Here is an 18,405-nt window from a genome sequence, read left to right as displayed (position 1 = left end):
AATTACAATACACATAAGTTAACATAACTTATGTTATGTTATATTATATGTTATATTATATATGTAATATATATATAACATATATATTATATGTTATATTCTTAAAAGAACATGACAAAGCTAAAATCAAATATATCAGTAATATAAATGTAAATAGAAAGGATTTTCAGATGTGCTCATAATGTAAAACCCAGCTCTGAGATGAACACAAGAAACACACCTCCAACAAAGTGATTCATAAAAGCTAAAATAAAGAGATGGGCAAAGATAAACCAAACAAATGCAAACACTAAGAATGCGTGGGTTTATGATCTTGTTGTTAACAGCCAACAGCAGAATTCAAGTCTAAAAAAGCACTGAGACAACAGCAACAAAAGAACACTAAACAATACTAAAGTTGACCATATGTATGTAACAAGTGCAAAGATACCAAATGTTTCATAAAACAGAAAGTACCAGCTATACAAGGGATAAGACAGAAAAACCTTAATTAAAAAATCTCAACCTATCTTTCAGTCCAAGACAGTTCAAGTGGTCAAAAAATAAGCAAGGTTATAGAAGACTTTATTCTTTTTTAAGATTATATTTATTTATTTGAAAAAAGAGAGTGAGAGAGAGAATGCACACAGCTGGGGAGAGGCAGTGGGAGAGAGAGAAGCAGGCTCCCTGAGAGCAGGGAGCCTGATCCAGGACTCCATCCCAGGACCCTTGGGATCATCACCTGGGCCAAAGGCAGACACTTAACCAACTGAGCCACCGAGGTAGCCCTATAGAAAACTTCAAGAACAATCAACAACATAGATCTTTTGAACATGTATATTAAACTTTGCATCATGGTAAAAAGAAACATAACTTTAAAAGCCCATGAAAGTTATGAAAATTGGCTATATTAAGCCAGAAAGAAAATTACAAAATATTCCTTAAAGTAGAAAAAATAAAAATCTGTTTGATCAATATACAAAACGAATTCCTCTTTTGGTAATGTCCTAGTACCTCATATTAGAAAAACTCTACCTCTTCCTCTTCCATTTCCCACAGAAAACAATATAAAAACCGGAAAAACTACTTAAACAACTACATGAAAGGACTGGCAAGCAACCAAAAGTAAAATGAAATTAGAGAAGAGTCAACACTATAAGGGAGTGGCACCATAGTATATTCATACAATGGAATACTACTTATCAATAAAGAGGAACAAATCACTGGTTACATAATGACTCCTGAAAGTATTATGGTGAAGGAGAAAACGGAGTACATACTAGACAACTCCATTTATATTAAGTTCTAGAACAGGCAAAACCTATGGTGGAAAAAAAATCAGTTAACAATCCTTGCCCCTTAGAGTGGGAGGCTGAGGTAGTTACTACTAATTGAGAGTTGGAGAAAAAGAAACAGGACGTATCCAAGAAGTAGAATTTATTCCAAGGGTTAAAAAAAAAATGCAAATTCAAATTGAAAAAATTGATGACTCTGTTTATGAAACTGATAACGTAACCGTTCAGAAAGAAAAAGATCATTTTCAATAACTTTTAATCATGGTCTCCTGTCTATCCACAGGAATGTATACATGTTTGCATGTACATAGACACACACGCACAAGAACTTTCTTTGAATTACATCACAAAAAAGATGAATTAGTGGATGAACAGAAGGATGAATTTAGAATAAAGCAAATGTAGTTAAAATATTATTTGTAGAATCTAGGTGGTGGGTATATGAGTCTTCATTGTACAATGCTTTCAACCTTTTTTGTATGTTGGAAAATTTCGTAACTTCTGTATGTTGGAAAAGAACTGCAAAGAAATCCTGAACTTGCCTAGCTGGGTTTACTGTCAGTAATAATTTTGATACTAAAATTATGAAACTACTTTACATTACCATATTATTAAACAAATAAGGGGATAGATTACTGTTATTAGGAATTAAGATTTTCAGAATAAGAAAAAAGATAAATATAAAATAATTCAAGAAAACAAAAACCTACAAATATCAATATAAACTCGTAATTTTTTAAAAAGTCACTCCCATAGCTATGTCTTCTAAAAAGGTCTAAAAGTAGTGATCCCCAGTAACAATAGGCACACCCAGTGCCCAGATCTTGATTTCAAAATACCATTCACCATCAAAGGGAACCAGACACATTAGACAAATGGGTGATTCTAGGTGTGAGGCACAGAAGATACAAGATAAGCCTGGGTAATCTTTTTGTGCTAGAAAGTAAAGAAGTTCGTAAGGACTAATAGAGGCAAGTCAAAAGAATAAAGATGTGAGTCTGAAGGAACTTCCATCAAACAAATTTGAGACTATCTATCTATCAAAAGATAAATGACTATAAATGATAACACACTGAATAAATAACAATCCATGAATCTATGGAGACAGAAAGGAGAGCAATGCCGTTCCTTACAGAAGATTAGCTACAAAGTGTAGAAAAAATAATAGGGTTAGATAATCACTAAAAACCCCATTATAATAAGGTAGGCAAGGATTATAAATGGATATAACCCCTAAGTGAAAGCTAGTTAGATAAGAGGATATTCTCCTAGTCCCAATATAATGTCCCAAAGATTACTTATGAATTGCAAAGGAAAAACCATTATATTACAAAGGAAAACTCAGGCAACTACCATCCAAACCAAGGGACAGAACTGTAGCACACAGAGTGGTAACTAACACCAGCTATCGTACCACCACACTCACATTGGCAGCACAGATCGTACCCAACCTCCCCTCAAAAGATTCTTGCCAAAAAAATACTTAACCTGAGTCTTATGAATAAGCCTTTAGACCGAAATTCCAGATACAGCAAAAACAGAAATTAGGAGAAAAGGGTCAATGATACTATAAAGAGATAATTAAATAAATAGAAAATGCAGGATATTTTTAAAAGATATCTTTTTAAAGTGTAGACTCTACAAAGCATTAATGGCAAGAAGTCTTTATAAAAAAGTTAAATGATTGAAAGAAAATAAAGAGTCATAACCAAATGTACTACATGAACGTTGACTGAGTTCTGGTTTGGGAAAACAACTCTAAAGGATTTTCTTTTAAGAACTAGCTGAAAATGAATTCAGACTGAATATTAGATGATTACTACGGAATTACTGTTAATATTTTACATATGGTAATCATATTTTGGCTATGTAGCAGAATGTTTGTTTTTAGAACCATTGAGATGTACATGCCATGTTGTCTGCAAATTATTTTCAAATGGATCAATACAAAACAAAAATGTGTGTGCATGTGCATGTGTCTACATATAATACAAAGACAGAAGGGAGAATAGATGAACCTCTATGGTAACTACTAACTGGTCCATCAAGGTAGAGAATATATTATTCTTACAATTTTTATCATACTATTCTTACTCTTGTTTTTACATATGAAATTTCCTAATAAAAAGTTGGCTAAAAAAACTGAACAAAGTAAGGAATACTACTTGACAATACTTGAAAGCATAGAAGCCAACAAAAGTCAGAACTTAAGAATAGGCATGAAGGTGACAAAAAGAATGCTGGAAAGTTTCAGAAGAGGTTTAAACTCTCAGATTATAATGTGACATTTGTGAACACCTTAGCACAATTATTTGACACCTAGAAGGCTGTCTGTTAACACCCATTAACTTCCTGTAGGGGTGAGCAATCCTTAGGCTTTTGGGTCATCTGGGTTCACGTCCTAGCCACATAGTCACTGTATGTCCTTTGAAACAGTTATCTAATACCGCAAAGTCCCAGTTGCCAAGTCTTTAATAGAGGTTTATTCCTCTCTCAGTTTGTAACATGATATCTGTGCACACCTTAAGATAATATCCGGCACCTGGAAATCTGTCAGTTAACAACTGTTAACCAGCCTTCTAAACGTTCCTGAACCTTGCTTCCCCCTTGCTTTTCAACTTTGGCTTCATCTTGAGCCTCAACTCATACACATCTCATCACTGCTCTGAAATAATTCATGGTCATCTTTCACCCAGACCTTTTATTTTGCCATTTTTCTTCCTTGGAATGCTGCTTTCCTCCTACTCGCCCAACCAAACTCTATCCATCCTTCACAATCTAGAAGATTCGGATACAATTCTTTCATCAGATCTTCCTCAAGCCTACCATTTCATACTGACTTGGTTCTTCTTTGACAAAGCCTAGATATATTCATTTCTTGATATTTTATATTAAAATTCTAGAGAAGATAGACTAGAGGTAGGCAGTAGACTCATTAAAATGCCATTTTAACTCTGGTAGCAGTGTAAAAACAAAGCATTTTTCTACCTTAAAGACTATCAAAACCAAGCTAAGGAATAGAACACTGAGTCTCTAAAGGTAAAATATTTGACTGCTCAACATACAAATATTCTCATATTTTGACAAATTCTGTTGAGTTTGTATATACCAACACAGTACTTAATAATTGTTCTACAGGTAGTATTCAGTAAATATTTGACTGACTAATCAAATGGCATAATTTACATAAGTTTCTTCCAGAAACTGAAAAACTATCATAAGACTCTCCTTAATATTTAGATCATTTTTATGTAATAAGAAGTATTATAGTTTCTAGTTATATTTGACCAGTGACATCAGGTTATATCTACACATGATAAAATGGAATTGTAAACAAAAGAATTCATAGAGAATATTCAGATTTCTTTAAAGAAATAATTTTATAATTAAGGGAGAAAATTTTGTATAGGAATTATAAACAAATATAAATGTATGTATAGCAGCAAAGCTATTTTCATCTAATGAAGATAATCCCTAAAGAAACTGAAAATCAGGGGAGCCTGGGTGTCTCAGTTGTTAAGCGTCTGCCTTCGGCTCAGGGTGTGATCCCAGCGTTATGGAATCGAGCCCCACATCAGGCTCCTCCGCTATGAGCCTGCTTCTTCCTCTCCCACTCCCCCTGCTTGTGTTCCCTCTCTCGCTGGCTGTCTCTCTCTCTCTGTCAAATAAATAAATAAAATCTTTAAAAAAAAAAAAAAAGAAAGAAAAAGAAACTGAAAATCACACACATTTCCAGTTGAGAGTCCCAAATATTTTTTCCTATCTTTTTTCTATCAATCCAATGAGGATTAAGTTTATTTAACATTTTTCTAAATCAGTAATTTTAGAAAAGTCATACTACCAAATTAAGAAAATGATTAATTCACAATTCACTAAAAATACGTAAAGAACATAAATGTGGAGGACAGATATGATTCCCAGAGGAGTATTTCATGTAACTGTGAGAGATGATGTAATAGCAAGTGTTTAGTCCCACCCTGTACTTATTTTTTTTTTTTTTTTTTTATTAATAACGATTTTTTATTATATTATGTTAGTCACCATACAGTACATCCCCGGTTTTCGATGTAAGGCTCGATGATTCATTAGTTGTGTATAACACCCCCACCCTGTACTTAAACCAGTGCTTCTCCAACTCTTCCACTGAAACAACCCCCTTCTGACAAAATGTCCTTAAAAGGCTGGGGGGGAGAACATATATCTCTGTGAGTAGAATAACCCAAATTATACCACAGTTTCAAATTTCTCATGTTTTATCTTAAAATCTCATGGTTATAAAGAAGATATGCCATATTTACCCTATGGCTTTGTATACCTCCTGACACATAATCAGGTACTCTCAGTGATATATGTGACCCAGTTTGAGAGGCACTGACTTAAACCAAGGTGTGCCCATCTAAAAAAATATTTTCCTAAATTATGACACAAGAATAATTTCATTTTATAATGTCAGGGATAAATAATAATGAAAATTATTTGATAGTTGCTGAATAATAATTATGTAAAAAGTATTAGATTAGGTTTTTAATGTAATCTTAATTTTCAAAATGTAAATATTATCTTGCCAACCGTAATGAAGGAACTGAGGCACAAAAAGATTAAGTAGCTATCCGAAAGCAGAACAGCAAATAAAGATAGTTACTTTGTACACAAGTCTTTATTATATCACAATCTCATCAACATTTTATTTTTACAAAAATCTCCTTCTGTAACCTGTGTTTTTATGTTTCAAGAATTTAATAGAAGTGCACTGTGAACAATACAATGGCCACTAAGGTATAACAAGAAATTCTTCACTAGGGCTAGAGCTTTAGCACTGATCAACAATGGCTGATGTAGGACCATTTATATGAGAAAAGAAACCAATAAAGTTGAGTCAATTTTTAGGTTCAAGAACACTTGGCATTGTAAATGGGATAGGATGTAAATTTCATATACAAATCCTAGACCTGATATAAAATGGCGGCACAGAGTAACAGAGAGAACAAGGACCAGAAGATACTTAGCAAATCGTAAGCAACCCCTCATTAGCTTCTGTCGCTAGCCAGTGACGTGTCCTTGAGTAGGTTGCTTGTCTCTCTAGGACTTATGTTCACCATATGAAAGGAGTGTGCATTTCAATGTCTACACCTAAGTTTCCATTACTCTCAACTAGTACCTCTTTATTAGCATTTTTTAAAGCAATTTGTTTTTTTTTTTAATTCACAATTCTATATACTCAACTATCAGTCTCGGTCCTTTTTTTTTTTTTTTTTAAGATTTATTTATTTATCATTTGAGAGAGAGAGAGAGCATGGGGGGAAAGGGGCAGATGGAGAGGGAGAGAATTTCAAGCAGACTCCCACTGAGTGTGGAGCCCTAGGCGATGCTCATTCTCACAAACTTGAGATCCTGACCTGAACTAAAAATCAAGAGTCAGAGGCTTAACTGACTAAACCACCCAGGGGCCCCAGTCTTGGTCCTTTTTAAAATATTCCCTCAGTTCTTGCTTCTTAACCACTTCATTTTATAATCTGGAACACAACAAAACTTCCTAGTGAAAACTGCTACTATAATATTATGTTTACTCTGAATTCTACTGCCAAAATGTTTATAATATCAGAGACTACTTTGGTGTATTTTTTTTTTTAAAGTTTGGTGATTTGATATTTGACATTAAAATTAAATTATATTGCTTTCTTATTCAAATATTTGAGTACATTAAAAGCCATAGGAAAACTATGTTACTAACCATCTTCCAGTTTGATTTGCAACCTGTTCTTCTAATTTCTGTAGCTCCGATGTGTAAGCCATTATTCGAGCATTGCATACCATGAGATTCTTAACTGCGTGCAAGATCTGGTCTTTCTGAGTGCTCAGAGAAAGGATTTTCCATATTCCTTCTCGCATTCGAATTTCTAAATCTATTTTTTCTTGAATGCTGCAATCCTAAAAAAAAAAAGAGAGAAAAGAATTCTTAAAAGATAGCAAAAATTCAAAATTATAACATTTCTTTTTACCCCAATAGATGGAAAATGTACTAGACATCATTTTAATGTTATAACATATTGGTAAAGTAACAAAGTTTTAATGTATAATAGCACAAAAGATATAGCTGTCTGAAAATGCTCTTTGCAAAACCTTAATTTCTTATTTTAGGAAGTCTTTACAACCTAGTGGAGAAAAAGAACAGAAACAAGGGTGAGAAACATTACATAGCCTTAGCATAATTTCACAAGGTTGAATAATGTCCCCCAAATATTCCTGTCCTCCCAGAACTGCAGAATGTGACCTTATTCAGATATAGGGTTTTGCAGATATAATTAGTTAAGATGAGGTCATACTGGAGTAGTATGGGCCCAAACCCAATGACTGGTGTCCTTATAGGAAAGCCACATGAAGAAAGAGACACACACACAGAGAACTACATGCAAAGACTAAAGTAGAGATAGGAGTAATGAGTCTACAAGCCAAGGACCACCAAGCAACCACCGGAAGCTGGAAAAGGCAAGGGAAGAATTCTTCCCACAGCCCTTAGCAGGAATATGGGCCTGCCATATATATATAATGCCACCCAGTTTTGGTAATTTGTTGTAGGACAACCTCAGGAATCTAATACAATAACATAGTAACTAATGTAAGCAATATAGCACATGCACATATTATATAAGTTGTTTTGTGGAATGGCAAAATGTGGTTAATTACACTGAATTAACCAAGGAAAAAATTTCTAAAGGAGAAGATGCTTGAAAAGGGACTAAGATTTAGCGGCCATGATAAGCCAATGTAAATAAAATCTCAGAAGCAAGAGTGAAAGCACTGTGCCCAGAAAATGTCAGAAGCTTTAGCTATTGGATGGAACAGAGATTTAGAATACATTTTTAGATATGTTTACTTTAGTTTTAAGAGTCATCATGAAACTACTAAATCACTTTAGTTCTGAAAGTCTTTTATTCCACACAATGATTTTGTAATGGCCTGGTTCTATATACAAGTTACACATGTAACATTAAAATTCTATAAACTGCAACGTACTATTCTGATTTAATTCACAGTGGCTTTTTAAAAAATTATAAATCATTGCATACTCTTTACTATATTACAAACATAATAATGCTCCAGCATATCTATTTCTAAAAGTAAGGTGACCATCCTTATAATTTACCTTTTAACTGGATCAAAATCTGTACAAAAAAATGTAAATGGAATCTAATAACAGAAGTTCCAGATATTAAAAAGACAATCTTTTCTAAGGAAAACCTAAAAGTTAGGAGAGCAAGTCTACGAAAATTACCCTAAAAGAGAAGTTGCAATAGATGATTTAACTTGACTATCCAAATCAATCAAATGCACTGTTCACATGCAGAAAAACGGATCTGTTTAATTACTTTCTGTAATTACATCATGTAATTACCACATAAAAACCTTCTTTAGTAGTAGAACTCAAAACTGATATACTATATAAATGTAGTCATTTACTGGTTTTCCTTCTTTACACATGGCTCAATTTCAACAATTCCATTTCATCTTGTTATGACTTTGTCAGTCCCAAAGTAAATTCTTCTTTAATGTAATTAATAATTAATTATAATAATTATCTATGTGACCCATATGTCTATAGAAATAAGCTCTGGCAGGCCGGTTAGCTTTGGAGAGTGCACACAGGGAACAATGTCAAGCCAGGATGAATAGCTTTACCGCACAACTCAAATATAAACAAATACCATCTGCTTCCATTAAATTCAATTTTGCTTTTTAAATATTACTGTGAAGCAGCCGGTTGAACCGGTGCAGCAGTTCTTAAAGCTAGCTGCATATTAGAATCATCTCTGGGAGAGGAAGGGCCTTATAAAAGTACCTAAGTTAAGACTCACCCCAAAACAATTAGACTCCCTGGAGGTGGAGTCTGAGTTTTTGTTGTTGCTGTTTTTTTAAAGTTCCTCTGGTGATTCATGTACACCAGGGTAGAGATCCACTGCTGTAGGACTTGAAATTCCATAGCAATCTGGAAAGTTGCAACAACCTTAAGGAACCAGTAGGTGGCCACAAACACATTAAAGAATCGGTTTGGGATTCTAAGGTTCCCATCTTATAAATGAAGATGGTCTGCTCTTCATCACTTATTAATAAAGACTATAAAATTATAGAGGCTTGGGAAATAGTGCAGAAATGAAATGCAAAGTTAGGGCTTCTTTTTTAAATTACCTTATTTGTAAGGTTAAATATTCATTAAGGAAATGAGATATATCCAACATATTAACATTAGAGTTCTATCCTTTAGAGCAGGGATCAGCAAAATATAGCCTAGTCAATGCTTGCCTTTTTGTAAATAAACTTGTACTGGGGCACAGTCATGCCCATTTGTATTATCTAAGGCTACTTTCAAACTACGTGGCGGAGTTGAGTAATTTCAACTAAGACCATGAGGCCCACAAACCTGAAAATATTTACCTATCTGTTCTTTTATAGAAAGAGTCTGCTGATCCCTAACCGAGCCAAATTTACATTCATAGTAAACTAGCTTACCTCCCCTGTTCTACAGTGAGCGGATGTGGATCCGGAAGGGCTGACATGAGTAGGATGAATTGTTAAGTGTATATATGCTTTCGAATGAATGCTACTTTTGTGTTCTCCATGCAACTTTAGTACACATCTATACTTCACTCACAGAGAAAATCTCTCCGGTCAAGTGATATTACTACAGCCAGAAAAGTCTTTATGGAGTCAAAGAACTTAGTTTTAGTTAGTAAGGGGTGCAAAGTTCTCCTGGAGTCAGAGCTGATGTGCTATCCACAGTGAGAACAATGACCCTGTAACGAGGGCACAGACTGAGCACTCAAGGATGATGCTAACTCACCTCAAAGTGGAATAGGAGGGAGCTAAAATCCCTACTGCTGCTGCCTCAACCGTAATGGCAGAGTCAAGACTGAGTAGGACCCAAGACAAAAGCTTATATACATCCCTCTTAGAAGTGTCTGAAAACAAGTCTCCAGAAAGAGCAAAGAATGGGGGGGAAACCTTCCTCTTGCCATTTTTTCTTCGGTTTTCTAAATGAGAGCTACCTTGTAATCAAGTCAAATGAAGCTTATGGCACTGTCCTGATCATGTAGGTATCTAAAGTCAGGCTGATATAAATAAATGGACAAGGCAAGGCTAAAAATGAAATAGGAAAAGGACTTAAAAGTGAAAATCTAGATTATGTAGAAAACATAAAGATACTAGGTGTGAAGAGCTAGAATGGGACAAAGGAAGTGCAAAGAAAATGGCCTTAGTTTTGAAACTAAGCACAGACTTAAAAAAAAAACGAAGCTGGGCTGCTAGTAAGACAACTGTAGTAATCCAGATAGAAACTATCACTCACTTAATGGATATAGTTAAACCATGTTAGCTAAGAGCCCGTGATGAAAAAGATTGCAAAAGAGTATATACAGCATACATCCTTCTTCTAAAAGAAATTGCATGTTATTTTAAGAATTGTTTATGTACAGAAAAAGTCTGGAAATCATTAACAGTGGTCATTTTGGGGAATGTCATTAGAGAAAGAGTTCTTCAATTCGTGTTTCTGTATACATTTACTTTACTGAAATGAGATAATGAGACAGGGAAACTGAAGAACTCCATAAAAATCTGCTTTTTGCTCCTTTTCCTGCTTCTATTCTTGCTAGGGCTTGCACCCACACCCCACTTTACACATGCCTTGTAATGCAAATAGAGTATGTCTTCCTTGTAAGGGACAAGGAGTTCATAATTTCTTTCGAACAGATAACCTCTAAGGAAGAACCAGATGAGAATGACTGGAGGGATCTACCATATGTGTATTCCAGACCACCAGTGCTAAACACCTAGACACCAAGGCACCCCCCAACCCACGCTCCAAGCAATAACACCTGGGTCCTCATCTTTGTTCTAACCGGTTCCTGGACGCCTGAGAGGACACATACACCAGACCATCATCCTTAATAAAAACCCTCAGACCCCAAACTAAGACAAGACTCGTGTTCCTTTTCTTTCTGAGTCTCCTGGGCATTCATCTGTATCTGCTCTCTCTCTATCTTCAATAAACTCTTTCACCTCCTGCGGGCTCACGTGAGATTTGCATGTGCAGGAAGCTAAGGACCCTCTTGGCTGGTCCTGTGGGACCCCCTCTGGGTCCTCCAAACCGGCCCACTGGCATCAATAGCATTACTTCTTGAATTTCATTTTTATTAAGATTTCAAAAACTTAAATATTTGTAAGAAAAGGTAAGTGGCTTCCCCAACATCTCAGATGAATGGGACAAAAGATGGTAAGAGAAACAGTTTTCTCTCAAGCACATTCTGAGTGTTAGGCACTATGCTAAATATTTTAAAGAGGTTCTCAACTCCCAGCAACTTTCTGGGATAAGCATCTTGCCCATTTTACAACTGTGGAAACTAAGGACTTAGAAAAGACAGATAATTTATTCAAGACTATACAACAAGCAGAGTTGGATTTGAGCTTAATCTGACTCCAAAGCCAATACTCTACGTTGTGTGTGCTCACAGATGACTCCAAGGTTTGAGTAAAAGTGTTTCCCTAGTGCTATGACCACCCCAGAATTTTTGGTCCTATCCCTATTAGATGGCAGTTTCATTAGTATCAAAGGAAAAACAGAAAATAAAAATTCACTTAGTCAAGTACAAAATTCTCTTACCTTCAATATTAGGTTGAAACCTATTACTATTTTGCAATTTTTATCCAAGATCCAAACAGAAGGAATTCCACAACTCAAGTATTTGCTTTTCTTGCTGTCTAAGAAATCATTAAATACTGTACCTTCTCACATGAAAATAACCCAGCCCTTGTGTATATTTAAATATTTATTTTCATTCCATGTAGCTAAACTTCTTTCATGACCTTATCCTCCTCTCTCTTCTGTATAATTCCTAAATATTACTGCTGCACACAGCTTAACAAATATACTCGAACACTATACAAACACCTATGTAATACAAAAACCTCAACAGATTGCCAATTCACTAGAAATCAAGATTTTGTTAGCAATCGGGACGCCTAAAGTGCATAAGGGATAGGACAAAAAGAAGTATTTTACATTAAAATGTTTGAAATTTTTGAAATGCTGGCATAAAACAGCATTACTAATAAAAGAGTTGGACTTTGCATAATGATTCTTAATGTCTTGCTTTATTTTTCTCAGTATTATTGAAGATTTACTAACAACGTTGTATCTACTAAGGTTTCTAACAATAAGTTTCTAAGGAAAAGCTCTGCCAGGTTTCTAAACAAAGATTATCGGTTGGGCCATGTAAAATTGCTAATAGACTACCAATTTTGACCTACGAAACTGGTATTTTCAGATGGTTTAATCTATCTCAGAAGTAGGTAAAAGAAGGTGGATATTAAAATAGTGAAGATCCAGCTTAAAGACATCCGTTTTCTTTTAAGACTCAAATTACGGTTAAGAGGAAAATATAACATTTTAATAACTGATTTCCCAAGAAAAAATGTTGGTCTCTATTAAGTAAAAAGGTTTCTAACACACATTTTACATGGCGAAATAGTAAGCTATCAAACTTCTTTCTTATCCAATTCAAAAAGAATCCACTATCAAACCAACTTCTTCTAAAGGTCCAAGGCTGAAGTTTGCTCCTGCACCCTGCCTCCTCAAGTTTCTGTCCTGCGTAGACAGCGCTCCAGTACTTGTGTTGCCGTCAAATCGAGTATTAAGCGAACTGTCCTCCCTTGGCCTCGGATGGGCTTCTTGGAAATCCCGCAGCTTCCATTCCCCCTGCAGCGCCTACACTGGGGGCGTCCAAACCCTGGAGGGTGGCGGGAAGCAGCGGGCAGGTGCGCCCGGAAGCGCACGGCGGAACTCTGGCATCGCTTCCCCATTCGCGTTTGTCTCCTCCATAAGAAATCGGGGGCCGTGGGGGATGAGGAGATTTCTAAGCTCCCCTGGAGCCTCAAAAGTGCGGCCTCCTAGTCCTTCCCTTTGTTTCCGGCCTCCACTGAATAGGAGACGCGGGGTGGGGGTTTCTCGACGACCAGGCACAACGGTGGCTTGAGGACTTGAAGCGGGGCCCTTCCTCACTCACCTGCTGGGCGGGAAGGCCCGCCAGGCGGAGCTCGGGACCCCTCACGGTGTGCCCCTCCATCTCCAGCGCCACAGCCAGAGCCTCCGCCACTCCTTCAAAGGTAAGATTTGAAAAGCCCGCCGCTCGCTGGAGCCGCGGAGGACGCCAACCGCCGTCCCGGCCGTACCAAGTCCGGCCGCAGGGGAGGGGCGCGGGGGGCTTCCAGCCGGAGGGCGCACGCGCAGTGGGAGCGCCCCGCGCCCGGGCCTCGGGAGCGGGAAGCGGGCGGAAACCCTAGCTCTCAGCGCCCGCGGAGAAGTGGAGCGGAGGGCCGACTTAAGGCAGTGACTGGGGTGTGGGCGGGCCTGGGACGGGAGTGGGCAGAGCGGTGGGGAGAGCGTTGGCCACGGAGCGCACCTGGCCCGGCGCAGGGTTTCTGCCAGTGGTGTTCGAGGCACGCCCTTGGCGCTGAGAGCGTTTTGCCTGCATCCCAGTGCAGGTTCTCCCTCCACAGCCATGAGGCTGGCTGCAGCCCTTGCGTTCTCACGGACGACTCAGGGACACACGGTGTCACTAGGAGCCTATGGTCTCATTCCCAGAGACCCGAGGGACACTGCTCCCAGCGGTATCACACAGCACAGGGTCGCTCGGGGACCACGGTCCTATTAACCCGGCTGCAGAGGTACCATGGCATTTCACAACGTCTCTTCTGTCCCCAGTGTTTCTTTATAGTTCCAGATACCCCCCCACACACACACCCAAGTAGTCTGTTCTCGCAAAGACTTCTTTCTTGAAAGCAGTTTTATTCTCTTCTTGGAAAATACTTCTTCCATTACTCCTTCCCCCACCATCATCCAAGGTGGGGGGTGATACCCAAGGTGATAGCCGAATGACATATTATTTTCCCAGAGCCCCATTTTTTGCTGTCCCTAAAGACCAATACAAAAACTCTTTTTTCTAAAAGATTTTATTTATTTATTTATTTATTTATTTATTTATTTATTTATTTATTAGAGAGGGAGAGCCAGAGAGAGAGCCCGAGCAGAGGGTGAGAGGGAAGCAGACTCCCCACTGAGCAGGGAGCCCTACATGGGGCTCTATCTGGGGACTCTGGGATCATGGCCTGAGCTGGAGGCAGAGGCTTTACGGACTGGGCCACCCAGGTACCCCCAATACAAAGACTCTTTAAAGAGTTTTATTATTAATCATAATGGGAAAGTATGGAATCTTTAAAAATAAAAATTGAAGTGCTAAAGATTTCTGGCCCTTTTAAGATCCTTATAATCCATTGTCCTGGCCTATCCGGACTTACCCTTGAAAAGGCAACAGGACTCCTCTTTGATTTCTGATATTTTTTCTCCTCAGTGCAAAATCAACCAAATGAACTCTCCCACCATCACCTCATAGAAGGCCTTGGGCACTTTTCCTTCCATAAATCGGACGAAAATATTTTTTATTTGCCTGAGACATTCCCTGTTTGGGTTTGTTGTCCCAATGTCCCACCAATCTTTCATTTGTCCAGACAAAGTGAATATTAAATTGTATGGTCACATTATCCACAAGGCTCTTTTTTAAGCAGTTGGTTTGAAGATTTACTTCTGAAAATACGAAGAGTGCCCGTCCTCTCAAATAGGTACTTTGCCTCTTTGAGGCCCTGTGGAATAGATGATACTAGAAGCTTCCCAGCTAGGAATGACCCTTCCCTTACATTAGGAATGTATGGGTCATTAGTAATGACCCATATCCTTACACACAACTATAAAATGTGTACAGCTCAAAATTACCAACACAATGAGTTTACCTCGTTCTCTCCAAACACAGATCTGAATTCCAAAGTCATTAGGTACCCTTCCCCCAATGCACACCCCTCTCTTATGCTTACCACTTTGTGGTATAATTAGCCCCTACCCAAAGTGAGCTGCATGAGCCTAGTAGAGTGCCTGACTCATAAAGGAAATACACAAAGGGAGCTCATCATCAGACGTACATTATTTCTCATATAACACACACAGCTCTCAGATTCAAACCAAAATACTTATAGAAGCCATCACTTTATGAAAACAGAGGCAAGCCAACCAATTTTAAATTGGGCATGGGTGTAGGAATATTTGATGAGTAAATACTAATGGAGATGCATTTATTTATAATACTTGAAGAATGAGATCTAGGAAAAGCCATATTTAGTAATTATCTGTGGAATTGACAGTTGCTATTAAAGACCTTTCTCTTTGGAGAAGATATGATGTAGTCCTATCTCTTTATTATTCATCAAGGGACGTGTCCAGGAAGGGCTTAAGATATAACTATTAAATGGAGATTAAAATACCTCCGAGCAGGAATGCTGTTTCCTTATTTATCCCCGGGTCCTTCTGGTAGTTTCATCAAACATAGGTTTCTCTGATGTATATGATGTACCTAAAAAGAGAAGGAAACTACCAAAAGGTTAAAGATTTCACATGAGTACTTTGGTTAGCTTGAGAATGAATGAATGAATGGATGAATGAATGAATGAATTTAACAATTCCCAGAAAATAAGAAGTATGATCTTTTACCAGCTCAACTGTTTGAAAAATAGTATTTGGGCATCTCTCATTTGAGAGCTAACATCCCACCCTCCTTGGGCTCCCACAGTCAATGGATGCCCACCCAATTGCCCAAGTATAAAAACTTCAGATGAAAGGTGAATGATGGGATTACTGTTCTACCGATATTACTTGCCATGATAAGTTCAACATGTAAGACTAATTATTTGTTATCTCTAATATAAAAATTGATCATATTTAATAATTAATAAATATAAAATCAGTATTTGACATAGAATAGCCAATTTAGATAATACTAATAAATGTTAAAGCACATTTTTCTTCTCTTAATCCCTGCATCCCTATTTTTAAATCTCTAAAAGGCCAGAAGAAAGGAAAATACTGAACTGGAAATCAGCTCTCTTACATAATAGACCCATTATGTTTAAAAATGTGATCTTCCCTGGAACGGATAACTGTTGTGGTTTTTAATATCCTCCTAGACTTTCTTAGAAAACTCCTATTGAAAAATTCTCTCAGTGCTTCCTCTATTCATCTGTTATCTTGTAGGTAATACATTTAAAACGAACTTCATAGACTAGAGCTGTATTTTGAATTATATACCAAAAAAAGTAAAATAAAGAAAAAAAAAGAAGAAACTGAAGCAAAGATGCTAAGCAGAGGTTCAGCATTTGCTTAAATGAATAGGCCATAATCTACAAACAGCAGAAGCATCATATAATCATAAGGAGGATATGGAATACAGAATCTGAAGACTTATTAGCTCTATGACCTTAGGCAAGCCACTCAGTGTCCTTATCTATAAAACAAGTATAATAATACCCGGCTAGTTTTTTAAAAGTCACTGGGAGACTCAACAGAGATAAGATTTGCGAGAGTGCTTTGTTAACTGGTTATCCACACGAACATGAGACACTGCTACTGTAGGAAGGAAGCATCAGCACCTATGGGCCGAGGTACAGGGCCCACAGAGCACTGAGAACTGAATGAGAATAGCTTATGTGAATACCACCTACCACTGAAAAATAATTAATACCATGATTATATTATAAAGAACTACAAATCAATAAAAATCCAACAGGAAAATGGTCAAATGTTATGGTAGGCATCTTGTAGGAGATTAAACCCAAGTAGCAAATAAAATGTGAAAAGTTGCTCAACTTTATTATCAGTTTTAATCTGTAGATTTGCAAATTTGCAATTTACAGATTAAGACCCCAATGAGATAATATTTTATAGTTACTAGATTGGTAAATATTAAGAAGTTTGATAATACTAAGGACTGGCAACTTTACAGGTCAAAAGGATATTATACACTGATAGAGGAGATGTAAATTCATGCAATTACTTTGGAAAAAATTCAGAACTATCTTGTAAAGTTAAAAAATGTATATACCAGGGGCGCCTGGGTGGCACAGCGGTTAAGCGTCTGCCTTCGGCTCAGGGCGTGATCCTGGAGTTCTGGGATCGAGCCCCACATCAGGCTCCTCCGCTATGAGCCTGCTTCTTCCTCTCCCACTCCCCCTGCTTGTGTTCCCTCTCTCGCTGGCTGTCTCTATCTCTGTCGAATAAATAAATAAAATCTTTAAAAAAAAAGCGTATATACCAAGCCATTCCACTCTTAGGTACATACACCCTTAGGGAACTTCTTACAAATGTATACCAGCAACATGTTTGTAATAGCAAAAATACAAAACAATCCAAATGTTCATTTCAAGACAATGGATAAAAAAATTGTGGTGGTGTACCCAATGACATATGTTGGTAAAAATGAGTAAATCATAGATATATATAACATCATGGCTGAATCTTGGAACTATTGAATGAAGGAATCAAGTTGCAGAGAAGTACTTAGAAAATGTAAATTTTACAAAGCTGAATAAGAGAATCTAAACAATATTTTGTTTAGGAACACATACATGCAATAAAAAGCTTACATTTTAAAAGGAAGAGAGTGCTAAGAACAAAACTCAGAATAGTGACTCTCTCTGGGAAAAAGGCCGGGGGATGGGAGGGAGACAGAGCATTAGTACAAAGCTACTAGTAATGTTTTAGTTCTGAAGCTGGGTAATGGGTTCCCAGGTATTTATTTTACTGTTTATCTAGTAACATACATATATATTGCATATGTTCTTTTGTGTGCTTCCCACATATCATAATAGAAATCATTCTAAGACATTTGAGATATTCTTGTACAAGTTAAACAGTGGTGATAATGGATGGTCTTTTAAAAGATCCTTTCTTGGCAAAATAACAATACATTTTTTGGCTTCCAAAATTTGACTTACATTTGATTCGTTTCCAGTGCATTTTAGTATGTGAAAGTGTGAAAGTACAGCTGTAATACATTGGTGCCTACGCCCAGTGAGAGATGGAAACTGGCCGTGTGGGTTTATCTATGAACACTTAAGAGCCATTGCTTGGAAGCTTGGATGGCAGCTGAGGTAGGTAGATTTTGCAAAGGATGAGAGGTTTGTCAGCAGGTGGGGACAAAGTGAAGTGCAATTTGAGTAGTTCCTGTTAATGTGACCTGTATATTACACATAGGCCTAAGGA

At 37.2% G+C, this 18,405-nt stretch overlaps 1 protein-coding gene across 1 annotated transcript in view; it reads right to left on the bottom strand.

Annotated features, from left to right (window-relative positions):
• The window catches only part of RTKN2 (rhotekin 2), a 75,376-nt gene extending 61,779 nt beyond the window's left edge, over window positions 1-13,597 (bottom strand). Inside the window, exons 1-2 of the mRNA XM_045783435.2 lie at window positions 13,328-13,597; window positions 7,006-7,202 (exon numbers count right to left, since the gene is read on the bottom strand). Of these exons, the coding sequence (XP_045639391.2) occupies window positions 7,006-7,202; window positions 13,328-13,387 (257 nt within the window). The 5' untranslated portion in view covers window positions 13,388-13,597. The remainder of the gene's footprint in view (window positions 1-7,005; window positions 7,203-13,327) is intronic.
• Window positions 13,598-18,405: the final 4,808 nt, after the last annotated feature.

This window comes from Ursus americanus, chromosome 6, assembly GCF_024610735.1.
Source record: "Ursus americanus isolate L20-20 chromosome 6, mUrsAme1.1.p, whole genome shotgun sequence".
In the NCBI taxonomy this organism is placed as follows: domain Eukaryota; kingdom Metazoa; phylum Chordata; class Mammalia; order Carnivora; family Ursidae; genus Ursus; species Ursus americanus.
This window is presented reverse-complemented; position numbering and strand designations above follow the sequence as displayed.